This window comes from Oncorhynchus tshawytscha, linkage group LG19 (assembly GCF_018296145.1).
Source record: "Oncorhynchus tshawytscha isolate Ot180627B linkage group LG19, Otsh_v2.0, whole genome shotgun sequence".
NCBI lineage: Eukaryota > Metazoa > Chordata > Actinopteri > Salmoniformes > Salmonidae > Oncorhynchus > Oncorhynchus tshawytscha.
The window spans coordinates 48,899,278-48,922,904 of record NC_056447.1 but is presented as its reverse complement, the minus strand read 5'-3'; the positions used below and the strand labels follow the sequence as shown (position 1 = coordinate 48,922,904).

General features: G+C 43.8%; 2 protein-coding genes across 3 annotated transcripts in view; one reads left to right on the top strand and one right to left on the bottom strand.

The window, feature by feature from the left end:
* LOC112218892 (periphilin-1) overlaps positions 1–15,297 on the top strand; it is a 42,550-nt gene extending 27,253 nt beyond the window's left edge. For both annotated transcript variants that reach the window (XM_024380123.2, XM_024380122.2), the window contains 2 exons: positions 1,325–1,483; positions 13,770–15,297. In XM_024380123.2, the coding sequence (XP_024235891.2) occupies positions 1,325–1,483; positions 13,770–13,961 (351 nt within the window). In that variant the 3' untranslated portion in view covers positions 13,962–15,297. The remainder of the gene's footprint in view (positions 1–1,324; positions 1,484–13,769) is intronic.
* Positions 15,298–18,038: 2,741 nt separating this feature from the next.
* LOC112218891 (prickle-like protein 1) overlaps positions 18,039–23,627 on the bottom strand; it is a 53,986-nt gene continuing 48,397 nt past the window's right edge. The window contains exons 6-8 of the mRNA XM_024380120.2: positions 21,241–21,427; positions 19,805–20,716; positions 18,039–19,581 (exon numbers count right to left, since the gene is read on the bottom strand). Of these exons, the coding sequence (XP_024235888.1) occupies positions 18,644–19,581; positions 19,805–20,716; positions 21,241–21,427 (2,037 nt within the window). The 3' untranslated portion in view covers positions 18,039–18,643. The remainder of the gene's footprint in view (positions 19,582–19,804; positions 20,717–21,240; positions 21,428–23,627) is intronic.

Below are 23,627 nucleotides of genomic sequence, written 5' to 3'. Positions count from 1 at the left end.
GACAATACGTAGTTACAGGCCGTTACCTTACAGACAATACGTAGTTACAGGCCGTTACCTTACAGACAATACGTAGTTACAGGCCGTTACCTTACAGACAATACGTAGTTACAGGCCGTTACCTTGTAGACAATACGTAGTTACAGGCCGTTACCTTACAGGCAATACGTAGTTACAGGCCGTTACCTTACAGACAATACGTAGTTACAGGCCCATTACCTTACAGGCAATACGTAGTTACAGGCCGTTACCTTACAGACAATACGTAGTTACAGGCCGTTACCTTACAGACAATATGTAGTTACAGGCCGTTACCTTACAGACAATATGTAGTTACAGGCCGTTACCTTACAGACAATATGTAGTTACAGGCCGTTACCTTACAGACAATACGTAGTTACAGGCCCGTTACCTTACAGGCAATACGTAGTTACAGGCCTATTACCTTACAGACAATATGTAGTTACAGGACGTTACCTTACAGACAATACGTAGTTACAGGCCTATTACCTTACAGACAATACGTAGTTACAGGCCGTTACCTTACAGACAATACGTAGTTAAAGGCCGTTACCTTACAGGCAATACGTAGTTACAGGCCGTTACCTTGTAGACAATACGTAGTTACAGGCCGTTACCTTACAGACAATACGTAGTTACAGGCCGTTACCTTACAGACAATAATTTTTGCCATCTGTCTTTTCCAACATGTTTTAGTACCTTTCTTTGGAAACACAATTCATTAACATTGCCTTGTCATGGAGGATGGGATATGTTCCAGATCCCTATGTAGGTTATTTTAAAAGTCACATCACAGAGGGACAGTTGATGTACATTATATGGCCTGTCTCTTCCTTGTAGTCTGACCCAGGTCACGATAGACTGTTCACCATGCATGACCCATTTCCTTGCCATGGATGAAAGCTTTCTGGGTTCTGTAAACTTAAAGTAATGGGTGTTTCACGAGATGTTGGTTTTCAATGGTAACAAAAGGCTTCCTTTTGCTCAAATTGTTTTGTTTCTCTTTTTCCTTCTGACACTAAATGATGCAGTATGATGATTGGTTGACATCTGTAGGCTTGGGCCTTTATTCTTTGGCTGTCGACAGTCTTTGATCAAAGTTGTAGAGGTCTTAACGTTCTAGATTACTGTTGAGATGCTGAATGCATAATGGTGTTTTGTTGTGCTGAACGACATGAAAACTACAGCAACAACCGTGTTGACTAATCAGTGATGCTTTGAATTTAAAATTTAAAACCAATCTGTTAAGCCTGCGGTGTCCTGCCTGGTACTCTAACTAACCCTTTAACATTTGCCCTCCCAGGAGGAGAGTGTCCCCACGCCAGCCCTGCTAGCGGGGCCGAAGGAGACGGTGTCGGCCAAGGAGACGGTCTCGGCCACGGAGGAGACGGAGCAGACGCAGGACAACTTTAAGACACGGCGCTCTCAAGCCATCGCAGCTAAAGCGCTGGAAATCGAGAAGGTAAGAGGTCCCACTATCTAATGACTCCCAACTGCTAGCTAATAATCTGCTACTCTGCTTGCTAATAATCTGCTACTCTGCTTGCTAATACTCTGCTACTCTGCTAGCTAATAGTCTGCTAACAAATACTCTGCTAGCTAATAATCTGCTACTCTGCTAGCTAATAGTCTGCTAGCAAATACTCTGTTAGCTAATACTCTGCTACTCTGCTAGCTAATAGTCTGCTAACAAATACCCTGCTAGCTAATAATCTGCTACTCTGCTAGCTAATAGTCTGCTAGCAAATACTCTGCTAGCTAATACTCTGCTACACTGCTAGCTAATAGTCTGCTAGCAAATACTCTGCTAGCTAATAATCTGCTACTCTGCTAGCTAATAGTCTGCTAGCTAATAATCTGCTACTCTGCTTGCTAATAATCTGCTACTCTGCTTGCTAATACTCTGCTACTCTGCTAGCTAATAGTCTGCTAACAAATACTCTGCTAGCTAATAATCTGCTACTCTGCTAGCTAATAGTCTGCTAGCAAATACTCTGTTAGCTAATACTCTGCTACACTGCTAGCTAATACTCTGCTACTCTGCTAGCTAATACTCTGCTAGCTAATACTCTGCTTCTCTGCTAGCTAATACTCTGCTAGCTAATACTCTGCTACTCTGCTAGCTAATACTCTGCTACTCTGCTAGCTAATACTCTGCTACTCTGCCAGCTAATACTCTGCTACTCTGCCAGCTAATACTCTGCTAGCTAATACTCTGCCAGCTAATACTCTGCTAGCTAATACTCTGCTAGCTAATACTCTGCTACTCTGCTAGCTAATACTCTGCTAGCTAATACTCTGCTAGCTAATACTCTGCCAGCTAATACTCTGCTAGCTAATACTCTGCTACTCTGCCAGCTAATACTCTGCTAGCTAATACTCTGCTAGCTAATACTCTGCTAGCTAATACTCTGCTAGCTAATACTCTGCTAGCTAATACTCTGCTACTCTGCTAGCTAATACTCTGCTACTCTGCTAGCTAATACTCTGCCAACTAATACTCTGCTAGCTAATACTCTGCTACTCTGCTAGCTAATACTCTGCTAGCTGTGTGGTAGTGTCGCTATCTCTAGTCCTAATCCTTTCCTCCATTTGGATTAATGGCTCTCCGAAACCCTATTGCATGTATATGGTGTCTCAAGAACATGTCGTTTTCATTTGAGTGCGAGAGAGAGGGAGGATGAGTTGGCAGAAAGGACTTCTCAGTGTGCCTGCCCAGGCCTCCCTCTATACACAGACACACTGCATTACACTACCACTTATCTGTTCCTGTTAAACCAGGGCAGGAATGGCCCTGCAGTGTTCAGGCAGGCCACCCACGGTGTGGGTACTTCTTTTAGTATTATGTGAACACACACACGCACACACACTCTTACGCAGAGATAACAACAAACGCTTACCCTGTCCTTTCTCAACCAGGTCACAGCAGCAGTTGTGGTTAGAGGCACTGGCTTGTAACATCTGTTACAGTGTGGAACACCAAGCCAAACTCACCAGACCTAACAGAAACAGGGATGGGTGAGGCTGGGGATGTGGCTGGAGTACAGGGCTAAGGCTGAGGATAGAGATGTGACTGGAGCTGAGGCTGAGGCTGGGGATAGATTGGGGCAGACGGGGCTGGGGATAGGGTCGTGGCTGGTGCTTTGACTTAGGTTGGAGTTGGCATGAGATTCAGACCTACACTGATTTAGTTTGAATGCTTCAGTCCATAGCTGTTTATTTACCTCCACATGGATGGAAGAGGCCGCCTCTTACCACCCCTGAGCCACGAGCACTCATCCCTGTATCCTGTCCTGAGCTTCAGAGGAGGCTGTTGAATGAGCACATTTGCAGTGAGGGATGAGGACTAGAAATAGACTCCGTTTGATTTGTGTACTCAGTGGGGTCAGTCGGGTCGATGTTCTTATAGTACCCTACTTTACTGCTTTAGCCTTATTTACGTAATATGTGGATTACGGGCTAGGAAAGCAAATGAGAAAACCGAGACATTTATTTATGCTAAGATCCAGTAACTTCCTCTTGAAATGCTCCTGTGTTACATTAGCAGAATTTTAAAAAATACAATCAAATCAGTCAGATAACAACCTAGCAGTTGACAATCCTTGATCTTATAAGCCTATATTTAATTGATGGTACTACACTTTTAAGATTTAGCTTACATATTTTCCACAGTTTTTTTTTTTAAAGCATGTTTTTACAACTATTAACTTTTTGGTTAGAGAAACTAGATGAAGTATCAGAGAAACTATTCAGCTGAATTTGAATATCGAAACCAAGATGGCTGGCGGTTATTTTCTGAAGAGTCCCTCCATTCATAATTTCTATCACTGTAACCTACACATATACATTTCTCCCCTATTAGTCCCTGAGATGGAGGCTGTGTCCCAAATGGAGCCCTATCCCCTTTATGCTGCTCCAGTCTGGTCTGCAGTCAGCCTAGGCTGATTACGTGGCTGTTTTAATAATGTCCTCTGTGTATCAGGCCCTCCAGTCATTACATCCACTCATTACTCCACTTTACATCCACTCATTACTACACTTTACATCCACTCATTACTACACTTCCCTTATTAACTCAGGACCTCTGCCTGCCTGCCTGCCTGCCTTTCTGCCTCTCTGCCTGCCTGCCTTTCTGCCCGCCTGCCTCTCTGCCCGCTTGCCTCTCTGCCCGCTTGCCTCTCTGCCCGCTTGCCTCTCTGCCCGCTTGCCTCTCTGCCCGCTTGCCTCTCTGCCCGCTTGCCTCTCTGCCCGCCTGCCTCTCTGCCCGCCTGCCTCTCTGCCCGCCTGCCTCTCTGCCCGCTTGCCTCTCTGCCCGCCTGCCTCTCTGCCCGCTTGCCTGCCTGCCTCTCTGCCTCTACAGACAAAACCCCCAAATCTGTATCCGTTACACTTACGTGCACAGTGCCTTCAGAAAGTATTCAAGCCCCTTAACTTTTTTCACATTTTGTTACGTCACAGCCGTATTCTAAAATTGATTAAATCGTTTTTCCCCCTCATCAATCAACACACAATATCCCAAAATAACAAAGCAAAAACAGTTTTTTTTAGACATTTTGACATTAGTATTACATAAGTATTCAAACCCTTTACTCAGTACTTTAAAAAAAAAATTTTTTTTACCTTTATTTAACTAGGCAAGTCAGTTAAGAACAAATTCTTATTTTCAATGACGGCCTAGGAACAGTGGGCTAACTGCCTGTTCAAGGGCAGAACGACAGATTTTGTACCTTGTCAGCTCGGGGATTTGAACTTGCAACCTTTCGGTTACTAGTCCAACGCTCTAACCACTAGGCTACACTGCCGTCAACTTTGTTGAAGCATCCTTGGCAGCGATTACAGCCTCGAATCTTCTTGGGTAAGAAGCTACAAGCTTTCTCCCATTCTTCTCTGCAGTTCCTCTCAAGCTCTGTCAGGTTGGATGGGGAGTGATGCTGCACAGCTATTTTCTGGTCTTTCTAGAGATGTTCTATACGGTTCAAGTCCAGGCTCTGGCTGGGCCACTCAATGACAATTACAGACTTTTCCCGAAGCCACTCCTATGTTTTCTTGGCTGTGTGACCAGTCTCACAGTCCCTGCCGCTGAAAAACATCCCCACAGAATGATGCTGCCACCACCATGCTTCACCATAGGGGTGGTGCCAGGTTTCCTCCAGACGTGACGCTTGGCTTTCAGGCCAAAGAGTTCAATCTTGGTTTCATCAGACCAGAGAATATTGTTTCTCATGCTCTGAGAGTTTTTAGATGCCTTATGGCAAACTCCAAGCGGGCTGTCATGTGCCTTTTACTGAGGAGTGGCTTCCGTCTGGCCATTCTACCATAAAGGCCTGATAAGTGGAGTGCTGCAATAATGGTTGTCCTTCTGGAAGGTTCTCCCATCTCCACAGAGGAACTCTAGAGCTCTGTCAGAGGCACCATCAGGTTCTTGGTCACCTTCCTGACCAAGGCCCTTCTCCCCCGATTGCTCAGTTTGGCCGGGCGGCCAGCTCAAGGAAGAGTCTTGGTGGTTTCTAACTCCTTCCATTTAAGAATGACGGTGGCCACTGTGTTCTTGGGGACCTTCAATGCTGCAGAATTATTTTGGTACCCTTCCCCAGATCTGTGCCTCGATTACAATCCTGTCTCGGACAGTTTTTTTTCGACCTCCAGGCTTGGTTATTGCTCTGACATGCACTGTCAACTGTGGGACCTCATATAGACAGGTGTGTGCCTTTCCAAATCATGTTCAATCTATTGAATTGGACACGGGTGGACTCCAATCAAGTTGGAGAAACAGCTCAAGGATGATCAATGGAAACAGGATGCACCTGAGCTCAATTTCGAGTCTCATAGCAAAGGGTCTGAATACTTATGTAAATAAATAGTTGTTTATACATTTGCACACAAACAAATCTAAAAACCTGTTTTTCACTTTGTCTTTATTTATTGTGTGTAAATGAGGATTTTAGATTTGTTAAAATCCATTTTAGAATAAGGCTGTAACGTAACAAAATGTGAAACAAGTAAAGGGGACTGAATACTTTCCGAAGGCACTGTACATGCATGCATACAGACACACAAGCAAGCAAACACACGTACCCCTATAATCCAGACCTCCACGTCTGCTCCAAAATGTCCCCCTTCACCTCCTTACTTCCCCACTCTGAAGCCCTCAGCCCTGGCTTCTCAACCCATCCTGTGTGGCCCTACCTCCAGTATCATGTCTGGAGATCGGCCCCTGGCTCCCACCGCTGGGAGGTAGGGAGGAAAGACACACACACACACACACACACGTGCATGTTAAAACTTCCTGTTTTGTGAAGTAACAAGAGACCGCTTCTGTTCTGTGTTCAGAGTGAAGTTTGAGGAAACGCTACTCCCTAAATACTCTGTATTGTTGTTAATACGCCATGACGCTCTTCCTCACACACACACACAATTAAGAACGTTTTTTTGAAGCTGCAGTATTGTCAAGGGAAATCGTTCATTTTGAGTTAATTGTTCATCACAGGGACTTTTTTTTTTAAACATTCTCACGCGTACTTTTTTAAAGCTTCAAAGCATGTAGATTAGAAGATTGTATATAGGAACCTAATGAAGGGAAAATGTAATCAGTGTCAACACACTGTAGTTTGGGAAAAGATCTTCTGTTTTGAAAGATGGCAAACATAATCAGGCTGGTGTTAACAGTTTTTATTTGATTTATTTAACCTCTATTTAAACAGGCAAGTCAGTTAAGAACAAATTCTTATTTACAATGACGGCCTACCAAAAGGCCTCCTGCGGGGTTGGGGGCTGGGATTCAAAATAAAAATATACAACAAAACGCACTTCATGACGAGAGACCACAACACTACATAGAGACCAAAAGACAACAACCTAGCAAGGCTGCAACACATGACAACACAGCATGGCAGCAGCACAACATAGTAGCAGCACAAAACATTATTGGACACAGACAACAGCACAAAGGGCAAGAAGGTAGAGACCACAATACATCACGCAACGCAGTTACAACAGTCAGTAAGAGTGTCCATGATTGAGTTTTTTGAATGAAGAGATGGAGATAAGTGTCCAGTTGGAGTGTTTTTTGCAGCTTGTTTCAGTCTCTAGTTGCAGCAAACTGAAAAGAGGTGCGACCTAGTGATGTGTGTGCTTTGGGGACCTTTAACAGAATGTGACTAGCAGAACGGGTGTTGTATGTGGAGGATGAGGGCTGCAGTAGGTATCTCAGATAGGGGGGAGTGAGGCCTAAGAGGATTTTATAAATAAGCATCCACCAGTGGGTCTTGCGACGGGTATACAGAGATGACCAGTTTACAGAGGAGTATAGAGTGCAGTGATGTGTCCTATAAGGAGCCTGGGTGGCAAATCTAATGGCCGAATGGTAAAGAACATCTAGCCGCTCGAGAGCTCCCTTACCTAGCTGGTGGGTACTGTGAGATGTGACAACATTCCTTTTGTCACGTTCATGTTACTTGTTTCTTTATGTATCTTCAAACCTGGAACAATTTTCTCTCCTTCACAAATAAGCTCACCCTCTCTGAAGGTAAATGGTTACTCTTGTAGCACGGTGTAGTGATCAAACCTATCCTAAATTCAGCCTGTATTCATTGTTTCCCTATTTGATCAAACTGTTTCAGAATAAAGTAGAAACTGAAACTGACCAGGAGACGAAAGTTGTTTAAAGAGGAAGTTGGCCACACTTCCCTGTGGTTGGTGTTAGTCCAACACTGCCATTATGTGAACCGGTGGCTACAGGTGACATGATGGGCTACACAGCCTACAGACATTAAAGGCTGATCCTGAGATCACATACGTCATGTTATGTGTGGGAGTGAGCCTGGGCAGAGTCCGTGTTTTTAAAGCAGCATGCACCTTTTGGTCACATGATACCTCACTGGTCCATGCATTGCTAGAATCCCAAATAGCAGCATTCACAAGGGGACGATAGCAGAGGTTCTCTCACATTTGTGGTGAAAGCAAAGAAGAATCACGTTCTCTTCTCGAGCTGGCTAAACATAGCTTGCAAGCTAGCTAGCCTTTTAGCTTCACACAGCTCCATGTGAAATCTGATTTATAATTAAATAATATGCTCTGGCAAATATAATTTTACTTGTCTGTGAAACCTACAAAATGATCTAAGTTTAATGTACTGTTTAATGTACTGCTTGAATGTATTCACTTCCATATCAGCTAAAAATAGAATGGTATTTTTCCTCAGAAAATTTTTTACCTTTTACCTTTTCAAAATAGCCCAGAATCACGTAGTTATTTTTTTTTCTTAATAATACAATTTTGGGGGGAATTCTAAACCTGCAATTTTATTTGGTTTATTGTTTGAACAGTCACAAAGATTTGTATTTGGTTATCAATGCAAAATAGTCTGCTAATTTGATGCAGCAGTCCAATGCCAAGCTAAACCAAGCTGGCGCGATCTTAAAGTTATGATTTTTGAAGTTGATTGGGAACCACGACAAAATTATTTGTGAAACAAAAACTTTGTGCCAGAAGAGAACAAGGAGAAAAAACAATTTTCCTGCTTCCATTGTTGCCACAGGGTGGTAAAATATAGAGCCCTACCGCTGGGCAATGAATGGTTTGCTCCTGTCACAATGTTTGAGCGGAACGAAACTCTTGTCGAAAGCAACAACGGCAGGACTATGCACTACAAAGAGACTCCCATTTTTTGACAAAACGATATTCATATACTGCATGCGCCCTGAGTCATCCGTTTGCATAAAGTGTGCCGAGCCTCTGAAGCATCAGTCTCGAAGGCTAACATCTCCCACATTCAGGATATTTCTGTTGGTTATATTTCTGACATTTTTACAGTATTTGTTTGTTTTGTTGTACTTTGTTTTGAGCATGTGTTTGATTAGTTTTACAAATAAGACCACTTACAGTGAGCCCAAAAAATATTTGGACAGTGACCATTTTGTTGTTGTTTTGGCTCTATACTGCAGCACTTTGGTTAATGCCTTTCTTGGGTAAACGTTTTCAATTTGAGTGCCGATTTACTCTTGTATCTTGTAGAATTGACCCTCTAGAATCTAACCCTTGTATGTGTTCATTAATCTTATCTACATCAGCAACACACCTCTGCAGGTCATTGCAGTTCTGCTCCAGTTCGGAGAGCAGCCTGCAGGCCTGCAGAATGTGGGTTAGGGATGCGGGAATGAGCAGATAACTGGCTGTGTTAACTGCCTCTGCATGCTGCAGCTAGCTGAGCTGAGAGGGTATTTTCAGGGCAATGGAGAGACTGAGTGAGAGAGCTAAAACGATGGGCTGGACTGGAAAATGGGGAGAGAGAATGTGGGAGACGTTGAGACGTTTGGAAGCTGGAGGCACAAACTGCACTTATTTGAATTTACTCTTAATTAGCAGCTATATACAGCAGAGAAGAGACTCCTCATTTAGTCTCTTTCAGGAGAGTATGGTGGAGTGTGTATAATTTCACTTAACCGTCCCTACCTTGCTTGCCCCAGTTGACCCTTCAAATACCTCAGGTGGTATCAGGTGTGACAGGTCTTATGTAGGAATTCCCAGTTGAATGTGGCATCACTGATACCATATACGTCCTAGTCTACAAGATCAGTTTAGACTACTGAGTTAATGAGCAAAACCTTAGAATATGTGCTTAGGATACGCCTTGTGTATATTTGTTTTATTTGATATAATAGGGTGAACTTTCCCATGCGTCTTGGCCTATTTTCATCCTCATTGTTTCAGGTTAGACATACTATTATTCCACTGACCTTTGAAGGCCAAGTACTGTGGTCCTGACCTGTACTGTGGTCCTCCATGACTTGACTTGGCACACCCAACTGAAGTCTCTCCTACTGTTTGGCCATTGAGCCCTCAGCCCTGTGCTAGTGGCCATGGTTTAGATGATGTAGTGTTAAGAACCTACTACTAACTTCTGTCCCGTTCTACTAAACTAACATATGGAATTGTTTTAAGATGGTCATACTAACGATACGTTCTATTTTTTTTAAATTTTAGGACCCCTTTAGACACATAAGAAAACAAATATTTGATCAATTGAGTTTGGCCTTACTGAACCTTTTTAGATAAAACATTACTAAATATATTCACGTCACAAAATAATTGATTAAAACACAGTTTTGCAATGAATGTCTACAGTAGCCTCAGCAGCACTCTGTAGGGTAACACCATGGTTTAGCTGGAGGACAGCTAGTGTCCGTCCTCCTCTGGGTACATTGACTTCAATACAAAATCTTGGTGGCTTGTGGTTCTCACCCCCTTCCATAGACTTACAGTAATTATGTCAACTTCCGGAGGACGTCCTCCAACCTATCAGAGCTCTTGAAGCATGAACTGACTTGTCCACCCAATCAAAGGATCAGATAATGAATCTAGTATGGAAAGCATAAGCTACAACTAGCTAGCACTGTAGTGGCATAAAATGTGACGAGTAGTTGAATCGAGGGAGAGAGAAAGACAGCAGTTGAACAAATTACATTTCTTCAAAATTAGAGAAGCGAGAGAGAAAGAGCTATCTATATTTCATATTTTTTTTACTTACTTAGCTAGCGAATGCAGCTAGTTAGTTTAGCCTACTCAAACACTCAGCCCAAACAAAGAGGGATGCTTTGTTACCTAGCTGATTATGGCTATCCAACACTCAAACACTTCCAAGTCAAGGTTAGCTTTTGGTTTGATTTATTTATTGCAAGCGGGGGCCCGCCGGTGTAACTGATAAACTGGTTGCTAACTATACACTGTACTGCATGATTGTAGCGGGTTTACTAACGCGGTAGTTCTAGTAGCTATGTTGTTGACTTGATGTTAGCTAATATGGTGACGATGTAGACTGTGTGTAGCGGTTAGATTTTTCCGTCGGGTCACGGATGTGTTGTGCACTGAAGTCCACAAGTGAAGGGAAAAGGTGAGAGGAGGAGAGCACGTAGATGCGAGGAGTTCTACAACTATCTGGTTGCTATGAAAGTGAACTATGTTTGCCTGTGATCAGGGGTGTATTTATCCCGCCGATTTTTGTTGAAAAGCATTTCTTAACCGGAAGCAAGCAGAACTAAACTGGGATGAACATACCTAAATTTGTCAAATTGAAACTCTTGTTTGCAACTGTTGGACTAATGATTACACCCTAGATCAGCTAGATGAAGGGAAGATTGTGCAAGGCGATATTGAATGTGTCAATGTCTGTCACCTTGATTACTCAAGTGTCTCTTGACCTGTGCACCTACGTTGTGAACTTTCATTCATCAACTAGGTTGTAGCAACCTCATGATGGGTAAAGGTATAATTTGAGTATCATCTAGTAAGTAGCCTAAAACGATCGATGTTTACATTGAGCTGGGTGAATGGAACATGAATGATAGTCATCCAATATGCTGTAATAGAAATAAGGCCACGCTCATAAAACAATAATGGTCCTCCCTCATCTTAAGAGCCCCTCAGCCCTGTGCTAGTGTCCATAGTTTAGCAGGTTGTAGTGTTAAGAGGTTCTGTTCTGAACCTGTGAGATACAGGAACACCATAAACATCACATCCTCTCCTTTATTTGTACCGTACCTGCCAGGTCAAGCAGACTTCCATCACAGCCTGAAATAAATACGGGCTTTAGGAGGTTATCTATGTAAAGCTCTATTGGCTGGTTTAGCTTGAACACACGAACATGTACACATGACCTTTGCTCATAGCGGACGGTCTCGTAGCCGAAGATGTCCTGCAACAAGGCCTGATTTATACTAGGGTCAAACCCACTTCCTCCTCAATCCAGATTATCTGACAGGCAGCTGTCCTTAGACCTCTCTGCACTCTACAACTCTTCTTTATGGCTTTCAACTCACTTGATATATTTTGTCCTGCACAGTCAGATAACATTTTTAAAAATTTAAGAATTTTCTTTGCTTAAACTATTCTAAAGTAGAAAAGACTACTACAGCCCAGATTTCCAAAATGGAACATGACACAGTCCTACCTCTTAACGAAGCTTCCTGGGACTTAATTAGATCACTACTGGAGAGAAATAGGTCAAAGGACTCTCTTGCTGTTTTGGGAAATTGACGCAGAGAATGAGACTATAATGGCTTTGTCAGACAGTCTCTTATTCCTGCAATAAAACATATTTTACCACTGGAAAGAACAGTTGCCACTAATAAATTTTAAAAAATGTTGGGGGGGGGACTACCGCACATACAGTAACTTCTTTAGTGACTTAGAAGTAATGTTGAATTAAGCCAGTGTTTTAGTTATTGTGATTCTTTCAGGGAGTCAATCGCCAACGACAACGTCGTTCAAAGCTCACACAGTGTGAGCTGAAGGTTTCATTGGTTTTAAAAGCTCACACAGTGTGGGCTAAAGGTTTCATTGGTTTTAAAAGCTTACACAGTGTGGGCTGACGGTTTCATTGGTTTTAAAAGCTCACACAGTGTGGGCTGAAGGTTTCATTGGTTTTAAAAGCTTACACAGTGTGGGCTAAAGGTTTCATTGGTTTTAAAAGCTCACACAGTGTGGGCTAAAGGTTTCATTGGTTTTAAAAGCTCACACAGTGTGGGCTAAAGGTTTCATTGGTTTTAAAAGCAACAGTAAAGCTTAGACTGCCGCCAGCAGGCTCCAGTCAACTTTCATGGAGGGTTTTTGTTTGGCTCTGAAGTCCCACTAGGGTGGGGGCGAGCATAGGGGGCCTGGCAGGATTATATTAGCTGAACCCTTGTCCCAGACTGCTCTCTATGCCCTTGTGCCCTCCTTCATAGGACACTTTTATAGGGAACTTCATGGGGCACTTATTAGGGAATTTCAGAGGAGGCTTGGAGCTGATCTTTAGAGCTGAACCCATGTCCCAGACTGCCCCATCTCTTTGTGAGGGCACTTTAAAAGGCAATTTGGTGTGAAAACCACTCGTTCCAGATCTAGCTAGAGTGCTGACCTCCAGAAGGGATCAAACACACACACACATGCACAAACACACACAAAGCTCACTTACCCCCCCCCCAGGTGATACAGACCTACTGCCCAGTGGGCTAGCATCTGGTTGGGACTCTAGCCCTGGCTTAATAGAGAGGTTATCAGCCCTTTCTAGTGTGGCAGGCTGTAAAACCAGAGCTGCCTGCTGGACATGAGTCTGTTAGTTACCATGTGGAGGAACTGAACCGCTAACAGTCTGCTAATATAACACCTTCGCTCCATTTTGTTCCAATGGAAGGTTGGACACACCTGTTTCGTTGAATACACCTACTTGCCAGAAAATGTGGGTTCATTAAGTTCACAGTAAAGTGTTGGAATGAGGAGTAGGTCTGAACCTGAGTGTTCTCTACTTGTGTTACAGCTATTAAAGAACACTTTGAAGCGAAGGTGTCAGTGCACATTGTACAATTTCATTGTACAATTCATTGAATGTGACGCCAGCTTCTCCTGTTTCTGAATGTGCTTTATTCCTGGTTCATGTGACTGACTTGCCTAGTTAAATAAAGGTTACATTTAAAAAAAAAAATATATATATATATTATATGTGTGGTGGTACGTTTGTTATGCAGTCAATGACTGTCTTTGTACTTTGTTATTGATTCTATGGTGGTTAATCAATTTCCCTATTAGGATGTTTTTCTACTATGTTTCAGAACAGTGCACACTGGAGGGTTTGTATACATTGCTAATGTTGGACTGTGAAGTGTTTTAGAACAGCAGACTATGGTTTGTATAGGCTACATTTCTAATGTAGGGATTTGTGTGTGTCTCTGTGCGTGTGTGTGTGTGTGTGTGTGTGTCTCTGTGCGTGTGTGCAGCGGTACAAGCAGGACTGCGAGACATTTGGCACGGTGGTAAAGATGCTGGTTATCAAGGAGCCCAGTCTGGAGAAGATGCTTCAGAACCCTCTGAAGGACAACCTGATTGAGATCAGGGAGCGTTGCCTTGACGACCTCCGACACTTCATCATAGAGCTGGACCAGGTCATAAAGCCCCAACCATCAACATGAGGGGGAACCACAAATCCCCTTACTACATGCCAGGATTGATGGACCAGAGGTGGAGTTTGGCCAGTGGTATAGACATTGTGACCCTGTGTGATATTCTCTCAATACTGTGTCAATAAGAGGGAAACATTCACATTCAAATAACATTTTAACCTAAAAATAATTGGTCACAAAAAAAAAGTTACTTGATTTTATTGAAAACATGCTTAATTGAGAATAAGTGTTTTATTTTCACCAACCTTTTCTGAGTTGAGATCACTGAGTCGAAATGCAAGTCCAGTTCTATCACTCAGATGTTTTCTAAATATGACTTAAAAAACCTACGCCTGTGCTACATTAACCAATTAAAAACAGTTCTGTAGCAATGAGGTTTGTACAGTAAGCTATAGGCCCAATACATTATCACTGCATATTGGCTTCGCTTTAATTTCCCTGCCAATGCATTGTTGTTCGGACCATTTAAAAATATATATATTTCAAAAATTTGAGGTAAGCTATATGATCACACAGTAATATAGATCAGTTGTTGTATTACTTGTGAGTCGAAGCTAAGTTTAATTAATTTGCTTTAAATTTTACTGGGCTCTGATGGTGCCTGTATCTGATGGTCAGGCTCAGCAGTCCGCCTCTCAACATCCCTCTAATCTCTCTTTCCTCTGCTGACACTGACCAAAAAGGACACTGTCATCCAGCTGATGGTGGATCTCGACTCGCATCATTCTCAGTCTCTCTTTCCTAATGGTTTTGAAATCTCACAGTATCTGTAGCTTTCCTTCACGCCTGCTACGTTACTGCAGACACGGTAATCTGAGCCATCCGATTGGACAGCGGTAGGCCTGTAGTGCACTTAATTTGCTCTGCAGGCCCGCCGGGAAGGCAGAGTTTGTATCTTCAGACAAATGAAATGGTTTGAAATTGAAACACTTCGCATACCCGGCGTGCAGGGCAGCTGAATCAAGTGCACCTACCGGCAACAGCGCAAGACTAAAAATTATACAAACGCAAGGATTATTATTTTATTTTTTTACATAAATGTTTGAGATTGACAAGAAATGGCTTTGAGATCGACCAGTTGGTCACCACTGCTTTGGGGAGGTCATAGAAGAAAATATGAAGCATTCTAATTTGATTGGCTTGTTTCAATGCTGTTCTAGATTTCAGACTTGAAAAGAGAATTCTGCCGTCGTTACTCTAGATGTCCAGCTGTCATTTATTTACTCTGTCATCCACTACTACTGGCTTTCTGACCAAGTAGTAAAACAACCTGATCATACAGAGTTTGCATATTTTTGTGTATTTACATCTTATTTTCTATTTGGTAATAAAAGTGATGTAACAACTGGTGCTCCACACTATAATCCTTCTTTATATAGTACTAGTTCTGTACCAGGTTTTTGGGACGGAATAAAATCACATTCTCATTACGTTTATAATATATATTTTTTATAATAATTTTTATTAGCATCAATCTTGGCCTTTATATTCCAGTTCTTACATTTATACAGATGACTGATCTGTTTACAATACAATATGACCCATGAACAAAATATTCAACCCAACCAGGCCCTTTATAGTACATGTGATAGCCCTGTCAGGGCTCTAACTGCATTAAACAGCACTGTAGAAATATCCTAGGCCCGGTTTCCCGATAGCGATGGAATTTAGGTTTACAAGTGTTTTTTTTTAACGATGCATCTTTCCTACAACGGTTGAAGATGTAGCATGCGTTTCCCAAAACGCCACGCAGAGAGAACGGTCACTTAGTGCATCGTCGGGAGTATGTGTTGATACTGATGGGATCGAAAGAAAGGAACGCTGCTCTCGGATCAGCTCTCTATATTAAAATCTTACCTTAACATTAGCATTATTTCACAATACTTACGACGGATCAGCTCCTAGAGCGTGATTACCACCTATGACTGCAAATGTGGTTTATTCTAATGCTTACCCAATAGAAATGCATTAAATCACCGATTTGGCACACCACGTTAAACTACACAGTTGATTTGACATCATTAAATATATTGAGGCAAATTAGACTAGCCTACAAGTAGCAAAAAGGAACTCAATTGACCGAACATTAAATGTTTTATTTTATCTTTAATTAACTAGGCAAGTCAGTTAAGAACAAATTCTTATTTTCAATGACAGTGGGTTAACTGCCTGTCCAGGGGCAGAATGACAGATTTGTACCTTGTCAGCTCGGGGGTTTGAACTTGCAACCTCCCGGTTACTAGTCCAACCAGTCTAGTCTAACCACTAGGCTACCCTGTCGCCCCCGTTTTAAAATCTCAGTATCTGTAGCTTTCCTTCGCGCCTGCTACGTTACTGCAGACACGGTAATCTGAGCCATCCGATTACTCGTATTTAAATATGATTGAAAAATGCCTATAGCCTACTGTTTATATTTTAATGCAGTCATCCTGGTTTTTATTTTAATGTTTTTATGTGTCGATTGTATCAATTGCTAAGACCTTAGGCAACATTGTATTTGTAGTCAACGTTGATCTGATGTTATCGGTGGTCACAGGGAGACTGATAGAATCAAATGGTTTATGTTTATCTTCTGTGTATAAAGTGACGACGCGGGAGGGCAAAAAAGCAGCTGACGCACTTAGCTGTTCTACAAGTGGTCTGAAGTAGGCGTAACACCGTACCCAAACCGCGCTCGCCATCCCCAAACCGGGCTCGTGCATGCCATTGTGCGAAAATGTATTTAGTCCACACCACACCAAACGCTATCACGACACCAGGTTGAAATATCAAAACAAACTCTGAACCAATTATATACCATTGGGTGACCGGTTGAAAAGCATGAACATTTATGGCAATTTAGCTAGCTAGCTTGCTGTTGCTAGGTCATTTGTCCTGGGATATAAACATTTTGGTTATTTTACCTGAAATGCACAAGGTCCTCTACTCCGACAATCCACAGAGAAAAACGGTCAACCGAATCGTTTCTAGTCATCTCTCTTCCTTCCAGGATTTTTCTTCTTTGGACTTTATATGGCGATTGGCAACTAACTTTCATAAAAAGGTGTATTACCACGTTTGGTGTATTATTGTGTGTATTATTACTCAGGTGTATTATTACTCAAATGAGGAGTTGGCACGTGGGCATATGCTTCTATAAACCAATGAGGAGATGAGAGAGGCAGAACTTGCACTAGAACTGACTTATATTTTAGCAATTGGCAATGCAGATTCAATGATCGAATAACATGTATGTTTAAATTGTATTTTGTGACGTGAGCGGTGTGGTCAGCATGTTAGCTTAATAGCGTTTTAAGTGCAACGTTAAAGATGGTTTTGCGAAACAGCTTGGAGATTTAACGATGCTCCTACGAAGGTTCTAACGGAGGTTCTAACAAAGGTTCTAATGGAGAACTGGGCCTTAAAGCTGGAATATGTCACTTATTTTGGTTGTTTAGTACAGCTGAAAAATGAAGGGAAAAAAATGTTGGGTTATGGAAAATATATTTCACAGCAGTTTAGATGTTTTTTAAATTTATCCTTTATTTAAGTAGGCATGTCAGTTAAGAACAAATTCTTATTTACAATGACGGCCTACTGGGGAACAGTGGGTTAACTGACTTATTCAGGGGGCAGAACGACAGATTTTTACCTTGTCAGCTCAGGGTTTTGATCCAGCAACCTTTTGGTTACTGGCCCAACACTCTAACCACTAGGCTACCTGCCGGCCCAACACTCTAACCACTAGGCTACCTGCCGCCCCTCCACTCTAACCACTAGGCTACCTGCCGCCCCTCCACTCTAACCACTAGGCTACCTGCCGCCCCTCCACTCTAACCACTAGGCTACCTGCCGTCCCACCACTCTAACCACTAGGCTACCTGCCGCCCCTCCACTCTAACCACTAGGCTACCTGCCGCCCCTCCACTCTAACCACTAGGCTACCTGCCGCCCCTCCACTCTAACCACTAGGCTACCTGCCGCCCCTCCACTCTAACCACTAGGCTACCTGCCGCCCCTCCACTCTAACCACTAGGCTATCTGCCGCCCCTCCACTCTAACCACTAAGCTACCTGCCGCCCCTCCACTCTAACCACTAGGCTATCTGCCGCCCCCCCCAAATGGTACTATACTTGCTTGTTTTGTCACACAAACTGAAATTAGGGGAACTATTTGAATTTTAGCAACCAGGAAATAGCTTTTGGGAAACCAGGCCCAGGGTCAAACTCTGCACTCTGAATACCTTTGCTGGCAGCATATCATATATTTCATTTTTCAAACCCTGGTTAAAGAAAAGAGAAGGTTCTTTGATAACTGCTATCAGTTTTGTCTTTCAATGCCATTCCACTACAAAAACATTTGACTCAGGGTTATAAAAACAATTACACTTTACAATATATACATTAATATCTGCACTGTTAAATAGTAATTTCCGCTGCTCTCTAAATGGTGTTTTTATAAATACATTTGTTCAGAGTTATTTGCATACATTTTTTTCTAATACAATTATGATGACAGTTTTGAAATGTGTTTATGCAACTCTGTTTTTTTGTTGTAATGCAATTCAATAATAGTATCCGAGCCATGTTGACATGTATTACATCCAGTTGGCAAAAGACAGTTTTAACCAGCGTTCCATTTCTGTATTCACAATAGTGGCAACAACAATGAGATTCAGAAGGGGGTTGCAGACAGAGTATCATTTAAAAGTCTTATGAGATGATACAGTTCTTCCCCTTGTGCCCCTTCTTCTTTTTGGACATAGTCCGTGGGACTGCTCCGTACGGCGGGGAGGGCAGGCCTGCCACGTGGCTGGGGCTGGGCAGGCCATCATAGTAGTGTCTGTGTGCCTGGGGGATGGGCTGGCCCAGGAAGAAACCTTCCTCCTCAGACTCAGAGGAAGAAGAGGAGCAGGTGGAGCACCAGTCATCCTGGTCCCTGTCCCCACACAACCCCATGAACCTCTCCATGGCTGGGCCTTGCTGGAGTCTGAAGTCTGAGGTGGCTTGTTGGGGATGGCAGTGGGGATGCTGGGTCTGGCCATACCCCTGCTGGTTGGGCAGGAAGGCCAGCTGCTGGGGCCTCTTTGAGCTGAAGCCGTGTCCCCCATGACCTCTGTGGTCCTCTCTGAAGTATATGCGATTGGCCCTCTCCTTGGGCACCAGGTGGAGAGCGTTGTCGGAGCGTGACTTGCGGCTGCGGCGTCTCCTGTGGTGGTGGTTGTGATAGCGGCCGGAGCACGAGTTACCAATCTCCTGGTCCTGCTCCTCGAAATGGTATGCTCGCCGCCGCGTCCGCTCGCTCATCGGAGGCTGGCGCACCTGCAGATCACCATAGCGACTGTTGTCCACGACGTCTGGGGAGAACTTAACCTGTTGGGGTCGAGACTGGGATCGAGTCCGTCTCAACGCCGGGACATGAGGAGGCTTGGGGGGAGAGGGAAGAGGGGCCTCTTCCTCTGGTACGTTCTCCTCCTGCTCCAGCTCAGACGTAAGGCTCTTCAGGGAATTGGCACTGCGGTGTAACATGGAGGAGTTGAGAGTTCCCATGTTGCTTGTGTTCTCACAGTCTCTCTCAGCCTCGAGTTCCTGGAAGCTCTGTAAGGAGTAGACCAGAGGTCTCTCTTTACTGTCGTCATCTACAGAGGCACCTGGGAGAAGAGTGGGAGATAGAGAGAGATAATGACATGTACAAATACAAGTTGTCTTTTCACCACAGTGCTGTTTCAAAGAACATTCTGCCATCACAGATCATTGAACATTAGGATGCAAATCAGATCAAGACCTGGTCATTTCTCATGGCCGGATTCCAGGACAAATCAAGCCTAGTACTGGACTAAAAGGCTATTTTAATAGAGATGTAACATGTCTTACCCGTGATGTTGGACAGTGCCAGTGAGTCCATGGAGTCCCTGACACTCTGATCTGTCCGTTTCACCTTGTCTGTGATGCACTCCAGAGAGTTGTCATACCACTGCTTCTCCTCCCTCTGGAAGCTGGTACCTCCGATGCTCCCAGCGCTGTGCTCCAGCTCCTGGAGCTTCCTACTGCTGGCCGGGCCAGGGTGGCTCCCGTAGGCCGAATCCCCCAGCCCGTCCTGGGACTGGGCCCAGTACATATCTGTCTGGTACTTCTTACTGGCCAGGCTCTGGCTGCCTGACCCTCCTCCACATCCTCCTCCAGTCTCAGCCCTAGAGCTCTGAGGCTCACACTGTTTCATCTTGACCTCAGCCTCGGTCATCCACAGATCGGTTGTAGGTCTGGAGTTGACCACCTCACCTTGCTGGAAGACTCCGTGCTCCCCGAACTTGAGCAGCAGCTGGGTCATGTAGTCCTCGTGCTCGGCCCACTCCTCCTCGCCCCGGTCCTCGGGGCCCTCGGTGTCCTCCCTCCCCCTCCAGAAGCACTCCTCGTTGGTTAAACCCAGGTGGGCCAGCTTGTTGGTGAGCGTATCGGTGTCTGGGTTACCGGTAAACCCGGGGAACTTGTAGTTGACGGAGGGCGAGAAGAGGAGCGACTGGCGGCACTGGTCGGCTGAGCGGCTGCTCTTGCCCATGCGGACGCTGCGGCGGGACTCGCGGGAGCGCGCAGACTGGAAGGCGGAGTCGGAGGAGTCTGAGGCGTGGACGTCCTCTCCCAGACTGCAGGCCTTGGAGCAGTAGATCCGGCCCTGCTTGGGCAGGAAGGGACAGCCCAGCAGAGAGCTCTTACACTGGGCACAGCAGAAACAACCCTTGGTGGCGTGCCAGTGGAGACCGTCGTACGTCATCTGGGCGTGGTCCACACCTACGGGAATGGAGAAAGACTTAGCACAGATGTGAGGAAATATTTGTGTTTTGTGAAACACTTTTTGTGGTGTGATTCCCTGACTCCTCATTGTCAAGTCCCTCATAGGTATGTGTCATGTAACATGTTCATACTGGCTGAAAAATATTGACATGATACATTTTGTTTTGATATTCTGCATTGGATTACTAACCAGGGCTATGCTGACCTTTACAAGGAGCACGTGTACCTAAGGTGAGAGAGATGTAGGCACACGCAAAGACATTTAGATCAATTAAAAATATTTAATGTATGTATTAAAGCAATGTGTACTGGTGCTCCTAAATGTTCAAAATCCAGATTTTGCACAGCAGGATATTTAGGTACGTATGTGTGTAAAAATGTAATGTAATGTCACTGTATAGAGCCCTAAAAACCATTGATAGTAAACTGTTAGGTTATGTCTATGTGTGTTTATTTTAGTTTCTGCCATTTTCTTCACAATGGCAGAAGCAGTGGTCTGTATGCGTATCGTCAGGGCTTACCAATGTGTTCCCCGCAGGCCTTGCAGTACTCGGCATAGAGAGACTCAAAGCAGCCGCAGCAATATGGCCGACCATCCTTCATGATATAACGTTGCCCCCCCAGCACCGTCTCACATTCAAAACAGGAGAAGTGCTTCATGTGCCAGTGACGCCCCTCCGCCTCCGTACACTCGTCAGAAAAGATAACCTGAAGATGGAAACATTAACACAGTTAGATGACAAGTGTGTGTCTTGGGTTGGTCTAGTGATTATTGCTGTTGCCTCCAGAGAACATATGCCTGTGTTGGTGAGTTTGAATCTGACTCAGCGTGGTTTTATGTGTCGGCCAGAGTATGTGAGCGGAGTGTGCCCAATTTGACTGGACTGTGGAGCGAGATTCCCGAAGGCTGGAGCATCAGCTTTCTCACCCGCTCCAATTTCGATCCAGTAGTGCCAGCCCTCCCCAGCATCTAGTCTACTTGTGTGCTGCTATAGCCCCTTGCTTTAGCTACTGTCATGGAGTTCACTATATATTTTCATAAAGAAACTGATAAAACACACAGATGCAACATCAAGGTGACTTTCAAAGAGGAGGACCAAGAGCAAAGAGGAGGACCAAGAGCAAAGAGAGGGAGAGCAGTGATGTAGTGTCTACAACTAAAGAATCATAGTGTAATCTGAAAATACACATATTCCCGAAAGCATGATGGTGTACTTACTATGTGCACATGCCAAAAGAAAGGAATGAGGTGGATCGATAACTAAGTGTGTCATTTTAGCAAAGTAATTATAAACTAAAAATCAGATCTCTTAACAGAACAAAAATGAATGGAACTTTTATCTATATAATAGGCTATCATTGATTTTGTTCCAATAGGCCTGGTATATTCCAACTTTCAAGAAGCTTCCTGTTTTGATTGGGTTATTTTGCCAAAGCATGTTTAGCATCCCCAGTGACTCTGCAAGTGTGGAGAGGATATTCTCCACTGCTGACCTGCTCTCTAGGCACAATAGCATGAGCCTGAAGCCACAGACTCTGGACAAACTTGTGTTTCTAAAAATCAATTCAAAGGCACTGTAGACTGAGCCTAATAAGGCATTTTTCGTTTAATTTGTATTTCATTCTTATTTCATAAGTAAATCACAGCCTACATGCAATTTATAGACTATAATAATTTAATAGAACAAAATGTTTAATTGCTGAGCTCTTTATGTCCCTACCAGCCTAGTGTCACACGCACATGCTTCAGAATGTATTTCTTTGTAGTCTATAGCCTTGAAATAATTGATATAATATAGCCTAAATAATTCATTTCCGTTCCTTCTTAGGCTCCCTGTCTGGCTCCTGACCTATTTAGTGTTTATATGCTGTTTAATAACAAGGCTGTGATTGAGTCCCATAGGGCGGCGCACAATTGTCCCTGCGTTGACCAGTGTAGGCCGTCATTGTAAATAAGAATTTGTTCTAAACTGACTTGCCTTGTTAAATAAAGGTTAAAAAAAATAAACATGTAGCTTATTTGAAATGATGTGAGCTTCTTACATGAACTTTTCCATGTTTATATAAATCTATATGTTTTGGTTCCGAAAACAAATGGTAGGTCACAAAAATAGATGGATGTTGGTTAAATTTCAGTGGTGTAAAGTACTTAAGTAAAAAAAGAACTACATAGTTTTTTGGGGGGGTATCTGTACTATATCATTTTGACAACTTTTACTTTTACTTCACCCAAAAGTACAGTTTGAATGCTTAGCAGGACAGGAAAATGGTCTAATTCACACACTTATCAAGAGAACATCCCGGGGCATCCCTACTGCCTCTGATCTGGCGGACTCACTAAACAGAGAACATCCCGGGGCATCCCTACTGCCTCTGATCTGGCGGACTCACTAAACAGAGAACATCCCCGGGCATCCCTACTGCCTCTGATCTGGAGGACTCACTAAACAGAGAACATCCTGGGGCATCCCTACTGCCTCTGATCTGGAGGACTCACTAAACAGAGAACATCCTGGGGCATCCCTACTGCCTCTGATCTGGAGGACTCACTAAACAGAGAACATCCCCGGGCATCCCTACTGCCTCTGATCTGGAGGACTCACTAAACAGAGAACATCCTGGGGCATCCCTACTGCCTCTGATCTGGAGGACTCACTAAACAGAGAACATCCTGGGGCATCCCTACTGCCTCTGATCTGGAGGACTCACTAAACAGAGAACATCCCCGGGCATCCCTACTGCCTCTGATCTGGAACTCACTAAACAGAGAACATCCTGGGGCATCCCTACTGCCTCTGATCTGGAGGACTCACTAAACAGAGAACATCCTGGGGCATCCCTACTGGATCTGGAGGACTCACTAAACAGAGAACATCCTGGGGCATCCCTACTGCCTCTGATCTGGAGG